The sequence below is a fragment of the Vombatus ursinus genome, unplaced genomic scaffold (genome assembly GCF_900497805.2).
Source record: "Vombatus ursinus unplaced genomic scaffold, bare-nosed wombat genome assembly UNPS02010639.1, whole genome shotgun sequence".
In the NCBI taxonomy this organism is placed as follows: Eukaryota; Metazoa; Chordata; class Mammalia; order Diprotodontia; family Vombatidae; genus Vombatus; species Vombatus ursinus.
The window spans coordinates 4,938,459-4,949,206 of NW_020950417.1; the positions used below are offsets into that span (position 1 = coordinate 4,938,459).

General features: G+C 41.4%; 1 protein-coding gene across 1 annotated transcript in view; it reads left to right on the forward strand.

Moving 5' to 3' along the window:
• Window positions 1-10,300, forward strand: part of DACT2 (dishevelled binding antagonist of beta catenin 2) — a 17,085-nt gene extending 6,785 nt beyond the window's left edge. Inside the window, exons 2-4 of the mRNA XM_027854864.1 lie at window positions 3,001-3,133; window positions 5,949-6,239; window positions 7,612-10,300. Coding sequence (XP_027710665.1) covers window positions 3,001-3,133; window positions 5,949-6,239; window positions 7,612-9,422 — 2,235 coding nt within the window. The 3' untranslated portion in view covers window positions 9,423-10,300. The remainder of the gene's footprint in view (window positions 1-3,000; window positions 3,134-5,948; window positions 6,240-7,611) is intronic.
• Window positions 10,301-10,748: the final 448 nt, after the last annotated feature.

The following is a 10,748-nucleotide window of genomic DNA, read 5'->3' on the forward strand; positions in this document are numbered from 1 at the left end:
GAAAAAAAATAAGGTTTTCAGAGTGGTGAGTGTGGGTGTAGGTGTATATACTCACGAGCACACTCCTTTTTTTTTTCTCCCCTTAAACTTGCAACAAAACTGTGTTGGAATAAGGATTGTTCAGATAGTAGATGATTAGAATGACATATATATATATATATATAGTTATGTATATATGATACATGTACACATACACGTGTATATGTGTATATAAATATACACACACATATATACATACATATATACATATATGTGTGTGTATATGTATATATACATATATATGTGTATATATATACACATATATGTGTATATATATGACTTAGTGTTTTCCCCTGTGTAAAATTCGTGGTAACTTCCTCTACCAAGGCAGAGCAGTACCTTCTCTGCATTTATAATCTTGGGCACTAGAAGGTTAAGTGATTTGCCCAAAGTCATACAGCCTATATGTGGCTGAGCTGGGCCTTGAACCTATGTCTTCCTGATTCCAAGGCCAGCTGTCTACTAGCCTATGTTTCCTCTCAAAGAGACACTTTTTCTACCAGTTTTATATATTAGTTTAAAATTATACATTTTTTGTACATTTATTTTTCCAATTTAGTTAAACAAATATTATCAATCAATAAATATTTATTAATCACTTGCTATATATCAGGCACTGTGCTAAGTACTACAGATACAAAAAAAAGGCAAAAAATAGTTCTTACCTTCAAGGAGCTTATAGTCTAATGGGGGAGCACTTTTAAGGCTCAAGGAGCTAGATTTTAGGTGCTGGAGATGCAAAGACCCAAAAAAATCAAGAACATAGAAAAACCAGTCCTTGGCCTCTAGGAATATATAATCTCCTGAGGGAAGGTGATGGATACATCATGTTTGCAAATAAGTAAATACAATACAATTTGAAGAGGAAGAGAATTCCAATAGTCTAAAACATATTTAAATTCTTATTTCAACTCTTCTATATCTAGGGTGGGATAAGAAGATCATCAGGGAAGGCTTCAGAGTAGTTGACATTTGATCTTGGCCTTGAAGGAAGATAAAGATTCCTGAGGCAGGGTTGAGCAGAGAATGCATTTGAGGAATGGGGGATTGACTAAGAGCAAAGACATTCCTGAAGAACGGAAGATGGCAGGGGAGCTAGGTGGTGCAGTGGATAAAGCACCGGCCCTGAAGGCAGGAGGACCTGAGTTTGAATCCGGACTCAGACCAAACACTTGACACTTAACAGCTGTGTGACCCTGGGCAAGTCACTTAACCCCAATTGCCTAAAAAAAAAAAAATGGAAGATGGCATGTCAAGTTTAGCAAGAGTGCAGTTGAGCATGTGTAGAGAATGATGTGAAATATGGATAAAGAGGAAGTCTGGAACCTGACTATGAAAAACTTTAAGTGTCAGACTAAGGAGTTTTGTATTTTACCCTGCAGGCTGTGTAGAGCTCTGTGCCTTCCAAAGCAAAATATTTTGAGAGTGATGTGGAAGATGGACTGAAGAAGAGAAGGGAATGGAAGCAATTAGGACCCTAGTTCAGGAGAGTAATGATCAGATCTTGAACTATGGCTGTGGCCATGTTAGTTCAGGAAAGGTACCAGATGCAAGAGAAATCAATAAGACTTGGCAAACTCATTGCATTGGGGGCAGGATGAAGAAACGGGAAGAGTTAAGGATTACTCTAAATGAACTAGGAGAATAGTGGTGTCCTCAATAGCAATTGAGCACACATTTAGGGAGAAAAATGAAAAGAAGTAGTTTTGAATCCTGGTCCAACCATCCTTATGTGACCTTGGGCGGGTCCTTTAAGCTCTGAGCTTCATTTTCTTCATCTTTGAAATGAAGAAATTAGATCACATGACCTCTAAGGTTTCTTCTAGATCTAAATTTATGATCTCGTGCTGAATCTGAGATGCCAGTATGACTACCAGGTAAAGATGCCCTGGAGGTAGTTAGTTGGCTATGTTTGACTGGAGTCCTGATCAGAGATTAGGGTTTGATATTGTGGATTCTGGAGTCATTTGCATGAAGATAATAATTGGACCTTTAGGAATAGATAAAATAAACTGAAGGGATTACTTTTTCTAGGGAGAAATTGTACAGAGTTGAGAGAGAGAGAGAAAGTGAGAGAGAAAGTAATAGGATAAAGCCTACTCTCAGGAGTTAGGAGTGGATGATCCAACAAAGTGCTATTTGGTTACCTCATCATGGCATAAATTAGGCTAGACCTTAAGTTCTCAAAAGCTATGCCAATAGAATACTCAACACTGACAGGTCTTGCCAAGATTAAATGCCTCAGAGTAGGATAACTAAGGATTTCATTTGTTTCAGTTGGGCCTGATTCTTCATGACCCCATTTGGGGTTTTCTTGGCAAAGATACTGAAGTGGTTTGCCATTTCCTTCTCCAGCTCATTTTTACAGATGAAGAAACTGAAGCAAACAGGGTAGGGTCACACAGCTAGTAAGTATCTGAGGCCAGATTTGAACTCATGAAGATGAGTATTCCTGATTCCAGGCCTGGCGCACTATCCGCTGTATCGCATAGCTGCCCAACAGCTAAGGATTAGCCTAGGTAAATTCTAGAGATACTTATTTTCAGAAAGCTAGCCACCAGGTGACAAATATGCTTAGCTGAAGCTACTCATGAAATCATCCTCTAAAACAAAAAGTTTACTACATGTGATAGTGAGAGGAATGCCCACATCAATAAAATCACTAGCATTTTAATATAAATATAAGGCAGCATGGGATGGTAGATAGAGAGAGCTGGCCTCAGGAAGACCTAGGTTCAGTCTCATGTTGGAGGACGTATTGGCTGTGTAACCCTGGACAAGTTCCTTAACTTGGTAGTCATCCAAGCAACTGTCCCAGACTAATTTGCTGCATTTCCTCACCAAGTGGAACCATAGGTTTGTCCAAAACAAAACAAAAAGAATGATGCTTTTGGAAATTCAGATTCTCATTTCAATTCTCCTGTGCTTTTTTTTTTTATTTCTCTACCCCTCGCTTTCTAGTCACGTTTAAGGAGACAAGATGTTGGCCTGAAAACTCACTTGGATCAACTGGACCAGCAGATAAGCGAACTTAAATTGGATGTAAATAAGACTTCCAATGAAAACCTTGATAGTGACAGCAGGCCCAGTTCAGGTAAGGCCCCAGGAATGTCGGCTTAGGAGAATTACCATTACTGTCAAATTGACCACAGTCTTAGGGAACATTAGACTGTAATATTTTCATAAACGTCTCCTTAATATTAATAATAGCCATAAAGATCTGACCAGTAAGTCAATAAACACCTACTGTTTTAATTAAGCACCTACCGTGTGCCAGGCACCATGAAATACAAAGAAAAGCAAAAGATAGGCCCTGCTCTCAAGGAACTCACAATCTAATGAGGAAAGACAGCACGTAAAAATTAGGTGAAAAAGACAGTTGGTGGAGTGGCAGTGAAGTCCAGAGGAGTGCAGCCTGGTGGGAAATGATGAAATGGTTGCCCTGGATACCCTCTTAAATGGAGGGTCTGGGGGAAGTTCTCCACTCTTCATCCTCTCCACTCGGAGAGAGGGAAGGGCAGAGGGTACTAGGAGGTGTGGATTTCACAACTGATGTGATCTTGCAGGATGATGAGATCTGTCTATTGATGAATATTTTCAAAATAAAATAATTTTTTTTCAAATTTTTCAAAATATTTTCAAAAGGCGAACAATAACTTTTGATCACTAGTAGACATTGTCAGTTTAGCTTGAGAGGCAGAATGGTGTTGAATTGAATTGAAAAAAAATACTTTTAAAAGTACAATTCAATTCAAGAACTCTGGATAAGTCAGAGGTCCTGGATTTAAACTCTGGCTTTATTATTTACTACTTATGTGACTTTGGGCAAGTTATTTCAACACTCTGGACTTTTTTCATCAATAAAGTGAGGGGAATTGGGCCACAATGTCCTGTGAGGTCCTTTCTCATTCTAAATCCTGTGATCAATTATGTTAATCGTTGTTCCTGCAACAGGACAATCATTAATATTTTATTGACTATCTTATTCACCGAGATGAACTTTTTAAGACTTTTCTTCTCTCCTCAGGCCCCTAGCTGTCTCTTCTCTGCTTATTCTCAGCAGACAACCTTGTTTCCTTTTTTGGTTGAATTGACTGTCTGACATAAGCATCCTTAATTGCCTTCTTCCACTAGGGAATTATCCTCTCTACTTTTCTTCCAGCCTTAGAATAAATGGTTGTCTTTCTTCTAGAGAAGGATAAACCCTCCACACCCTTTCCATCTTCTACAGGACTTTGCTTCATCCCCTTTCTTGGTTATGTCTTCTGGCTTTCCCTTCCTATTGACTCTTTTCTTCTAGCCTGTAAATATTCTCAGGTCTGGGCACCTGACCTAAAAAAACGTTCCCTTGAATCTGCTACCCCTGCAAGCTGTCATCCTATCTTTTTCACCTTCGCTGCAAAATTAGAAAAAGTAGTTTATAATTGTTCCTTCTGCTTTATCACTACTCACCCATTCATTTGTCATTGCTTTGCAATCTAGCTTCCCTCTCTACTATTTACTGAAAATTCCCTCAGCCCTAATGACCTCCTTTAGCTAAATCCATTTTTTTCTGCTATCATCCTTCACTACTGTAACTTTTGCCCCATCAAAGTAATAATACTTTCTCCTCCCTTGTTTTCTCTGACACTATACCCTACTCCTTTTCTGATTACTTTCCTGCTTCTTCATCCTTCTCTTGCATCTTCAACATGAGTATCATTGAAGGTTTTTGACTCTTACCTCTTCTCTCTTCAGTTTCTACTCAGATCTCAGATATTCCCACAGTTTCTTATGGAAGACTACCAAATTTATGTATTCGTAATGCTAATCTTTTAAATTAACTCCAGTTACTCAATTCCAACTGCTTATTAGACCTCTTTAATACCAGCACTTCAAATTCAAAATGTCCCAAATCAAACTCACTATCTTCCTCACTAAACCTGAGACATACTTCCAATAACCCAGGTTCAAAAATTGGGAGTCATCTTTGGTCCTTCCCTCTCTCTTACCCTTACATACACTCACATATGATAAAATGCAAAGTCCTGTTGATACTGACTTTGTAAAAATCCCTCACATCTGTTGCCTCTTCTCTATTCATCCTGCTATAATCTAAGTTCAAGCCCTTATCAGACTGTTGGATAGCCTCCTCTCTGTCCTCCCAACCTCCAGTCTCATCCCCATATCCAACCCATCCTTCATAAAACTGTCAAAATAATCTTCCTGATTGACTGATTTAGCCCTGTTATCCTGCTTAATGCTCAAAAACAGTCCAGTGCTCCTTGCTGCCTATGGGTTAAAAAAACAAACTCCTTAAACTGGCATTTAAATATGCATAGACCCTCTGTAGTCCACCTCCAACCTGCCATTCCTCCAGCCTTATTTCATTCTCCTCCCTTTTTTGTATTCTACATTCTAGTCACATTGGACTATGAGCCATCCCCTGATCTTACCCTGTTGACTCCTCCATGCATTCACTCAACCCAACCTCCATGCCCATTGTGAACATTGACCTCCCCCTCCTCCCTGACTGTTAAAATCCTTTGCTTTTTTAAGCTTAAGTCTCTGCCACCTCTTCCATGAAGCCTTTCCCAATAACTCCTCATTTTCCTAGAGCATCAACATTCTCTATGCTGTATTATACCTGTGCTTACACATTCCATGTCTCCCTTAATAGGTTATAAGGCTCTTGAGAGCTGGGTCTATGCTCTTCTTTTCACTTCTGTTGCCTAGTTTCTAAGGACAGTAACTAGCTCCTGATTAATTGAGGAATGTTTGTTAAATTTTGAATTCTATGCACCTAATAAAAGAATACAGAAAAAGTAGAGATATTATGTTGAAGAGAGCAATTTATGAAGGTTGGCAGCACAAGTCTTGTGAATTCCTAGACCACCACGGTAATTCCATACTTTGTTTACCCTATCCAGGCTTTTACGACCTGAGTGATGGTGGGTCCTGTTCTTTGTCCAACTCCTGCACATCCGTGTACAGTGAATCCATCTCCTCTTCTCATAGCAGCCTGCTTCCTGGAATCCAGACCCCCAAAGTCAGGCTCAGTATCTTCGACTACCGCCCCAAGTCTGCTGATGAGACCACTGTACATAGTGCCCACCTCCAACCTCAGAGACTACCTGTCAGTGAGTGTTGTCGGGTCAAGGGCAGCCCAGAGAGTGAAGGTGAAACTCTGGCCAAGTTCAAGCCAAGGCCAGTTTCCACAGGTAAAGTATAATCAGGAAAGAGACCTGCTCCCCATCCAAAAGTGATTTATTAAAATTATCATAAATCCTTGGGTCTAAATGGCCTTAGATCCTTAGATCATAATGACCGTTACTAAAAGGAGGTAGAGAACTAATCCTGCATCCAATGGCTTGATAAATGTTGCTCTGTTTTTGAACTAGGTTCTTGAGTAGAAAAGAAAGATGACCATCCTTTTCTGGCCATTGCAGCTCAGCCATAATTCTAGTGGCAATCATTACTATTGGTACTCATATAGTACTATTGACGGAAAGAGCCCTAGACTAGAAGTGAGAAGACCTGGGTTCTAGGTCTGGCTCTGCTTCTTATGGGTCATGTGACTCTAAGCAAGACACATAATTTCATCCATTTCCTCATGTATAAAATTGAGAAGTTGGACTACAACACGAGCCCATGAACTTGTTTTGTTGGGTTTTTAAGATATTTTGATGATTGTCTTTCAATATAATTGATTTCCTTTGTAATCCTGTGTATTTTATTTTATGCATTTAAAAACATTCTGAGCAGGGGTCCATTGGCTTTTCTAGAACTGCGAAAGGGGTCCATAGCACAAAAAAAGTTGAGAACCTCAGGACTAGATGGTATATAAGGTTATTGCAATCAGTAATATACTTATGATTTTCTTTTTTCAAGTCTTTCTTTTTTTATTTTTAGGCAATTGGGGTAAAGTGACTTGCCCAGGGTCACACAGCTAGTAAGTGTCAAGTGTTTGGTCTGAGGCCAGATTTGAACTCAGGTCCTCCTGACTTCAGGGCCGGTACTCTATCCACTGTGCCACCTAGCTGCCCCCAAAAGTCTTTAAAATGATATATCTAGAACTATATACTGGTGTACAAATAAACATCTATTTGAGAGTTACCCCTTGTGCATATTTTTAAAAGTTTTTGTTCTATGCATACAGAGGGTTCTTCCTTTGACCTCAATGTGATTTCATTAGTACGAGTATTCCTTCTGCCAATTCAGGGTGCAACCCTTCTGTGCCTTGTGTGTTGAAAATATGACTGAAAACATGTCAGCCCCTGGAGGTCAGCTGTCTTGAGATAAGCCTTCCTCCAGTACAGCTAGGCTGGTCATCAAGAAAGAATGCTACATGTTCCAGCATGCCAGCATTTGTGATTCACTAGAATAACCTTGGAGACCCAAGAGTCCTCTGCAAACCAGGATGAGGCAACTGAGTAAGATTTTGTTGGAATATAGCTAAGATTCAAATAGTAATTCATTTCTCTCCTAGGAGTCAATATTTATTTCGCATTACTTTGCTGAAACACTAAATGATATGAATGCTGTATTAAATTCACTCTTTTCACCTCTTTTACTGTTTTTGTTTGTTTCTAGGTGATCTTGAAAGAATTGTGCCAACTGATGGGAGCCTTCAGAAGACAACTGCTGATCCTAAGTGTGTGTCACCTCTTTGCCATGGAACCGAAATTCTGTTCCATGTGGTGGACCCTAAATATCAGAGTGATTTGATCTCCAAGAGTGGCAATGATATATACCCCTATCCAAGTCCTCTGCATGCAGTGGCCTTACAGAGCCCCCTGTTTTCTTTGACTAAGGAAACCCTAGAGACTGACAACCACTTGCCCCTTACAAAACCCATCCTGAGTATGTCAGGACCCAGCTTAATCAGGACTAAACCGATTGTTGAAATTCCTCCTCCTGGTGGCTATATTGACAAGCTGCTCCAGCTGAGCCGGGAGAGAGGGAAATACGCAGGGGGCAGTGCGAGTGAAAGGGGATCAGCTAAAGGGCAGGTGTCCCCATCTCAGCAGAGGCTCAGTATTACTCCCAGCCTCAGTGGGCTGAGAGTGAACAGTGGCAGCCAGCTAGAGAAGCAGGTCAGCTGTCCAGAAAATAGGCAGGCTAAAGCAGGAAGGGTTCAGGGAGAGCTGCCTGATGGGAACAGTACAAAACTTCAAGAAGACGCAGAAGCCTGTTTAGAAGTGGAACAGCTAGACAGCCAGCAAAGCTTGGAATCCATGGCTACAAATAGCTGCTTCCCTGGTGAGATCAGCCCTGCCCCTACTCAGGAAGAGCCCAGGGTCATTAGTCTTGAGCAGGACCCACCTTCCTGCTCCCAGGTGCACCAATCACATCTCACCATGGCTCCCCAAAGGTCAAATGCTAAAGCCATCCTGCCACCCAGAAAGGTGGGCAAAAAGGGGACCAGTCTTGTCGCTGGTGAGTTTGTCCATGCTCAATTTGTCCCTGGAGAGGCCCACCTGATGAGGCTGAAAGCGAGCAATCCCAAGGCAAAGGCTCTGAAGGTCAAGAGAAGGAGCAGTGATAAGATGCTGAGGCTTGGGAAGCAGCAGCCACTGTTAGCGGAGAGGCCACGGGGCATGCATGCAGCGTCCCGACTGACCTCGGAGTGGAACCCTTCTCCAAGGTCCCACGGAGGAAAGAACCTCGTGAGGAGGCCAACGTTTGTTGGGGAAGTGACTGCTCGGTCTTGCTCTGAGTCTAGCCTCTTTCCCGTACAATTTCACATGCCAACAGTAGTGTCCCGACCTGAGCTTTACCCAGCCTCAGCACATCCTTTGTACTCTTTTGAAGCGGCTCCATTCAATATGGTAGCCAACGGGGGTGCCAAGAAGAAGCAGCAGCGGAAATGGCAGTCAACTGTGGAGATCTCAGCTAAGACCCACCTAACCAGCTTTTCTGCTGACACCAGCTTAGCCCTGCCCAGGCCACCCGCGAGGAGAGCTGGCATCTTACGGAATGTGAGCGCGAGGTCCAGGCCCAAGGTACACAGCCATAACTCTTACGCCAAAAGTGAGTCGGACCACTCAGAATACTCAGCTGAGTGCGCCTCCCTCTTCCACTCCACCATCGTGGAAACTAGCGAAGATGATGTCAGTGACTACACCGCCAACTGTTTTGGGGATAGTGAATCTGAGGACAGTGACTCAGAGGGGGCCTGTAGGAGCAGTGAGAGCAGCCTCACCCTAGACTATGAGGAAGCTGTTGGGAGTGAGCTGATTTGGCCCAAGGCCATTGTCCAGCAACCAGTAAGGGTGCAGGCTGCCTCTAAGTCATCTCACCATCCAGTGCCCAAAATCTGCCGCATCAAGGCCTCTAAGGCCCTAAAGAAGAAGATTCGGCGATTCCAGCCAGCATCTCTAAAAGTTATGACCATGGTGTGAACAAAAATGAAAAAGAAAATGTCCCAGCAGAAACCAGGTTGACTTTAGAACAAGATGGGTTGGGGTTCTTAAAAAAAAAAATGCATTATGGATGAACCAGAAATAATGCCCCGCAAAAGGCCAAAGGACCTTTTACTTTGCTAATATTGGAGTAAAGAGCAATGTGTGTAATTTCTTTATCTTTCCATCATTTATTATACAAATATGAATTTGTGTTATCTTGCCCACTTGACTCTGTTTTCAGAAATCCTGTTTAGAAAGGGAATTGCCTCAAAACCAGAAGATACAACTAGATTCTGTATAGTGAGTATCATGTCAGAGAAGTGAATGGGAAATATCATTGCCCACTCTGTTGGAATGATTCTCTGCCCTGTAGTATGATGTTTCAGGACTCATTCACACTCCAAGCCAATTTCTTTTCCATGTCTTCTAATATTTACATTAAGTCAGTGGTAATACATTTCTCTTCAAGCTTCCTGTTTTCTTGAGTCATAGCACGGCTGCCTCCAGTGCACCCTGCAGAGGGTAGATTTCTCAGTTGTGCTTGGCCACACTAGCCAAAGAATGATTGATCTTTCTGGAGGTTTTTGTTTGTCTTTTAGAGGGAGAGGGGGTGGTTGTGAGGATAGGTATTGGAAATTGGGTCTGAGTTCCTGAGGCATACATAACCCTCCCCACTTAAGCCTTGACCAAGCTTTAGCTTGACTCAGTCACCAAAATGGTGAATATTTCTTTTCTCTTATTTCCCCCCTAGCATAAGGAAGAGGTCAAATTTCCTGTTAAAGCAACATCATTTTGAGTTTATAGTAGAAAAACCTATCTCATGAGATCTAGACTCTGGCTTCAGTGGACAAAAGTTGGGCATAAAATATATTTTTAAACAGCCTCACTGTCTTTTCATTATTATTATTATTATTATTATTTGTCTTTCGTTCTGGTTTTTTTTTCTCTGAAAGGGGAAGAGGGTGGTAAGAAGAAGGTACAGATTTTTTAATTTAAAGTTTCTTGTTGAGTATCTCATCATTTTATTTTTGTAAAGTTTCTCCCAGAGAGGCCACCCAGCAACTCATTGTGAGTTAGGGGAAGGGAAGAATTCAAGCAAAAGGCTGATTTATCCAGGTCACAAAGTGAGGGAACTGGGAATCTGCTTAGCCCCAGGCCAGCTCCACACTTGACTGGAGTACTTTGAAGAATGTAGATAAGAAAACAACATTAAAATACTAGTTGATAAAGATTTCTATACCCTCTTACTTCAGAAGTTAAATATTCATGTAGCAATTGCACAGTCCAGGATGTAGTTTCAGAAGCTCAACATTCTAGAACAAA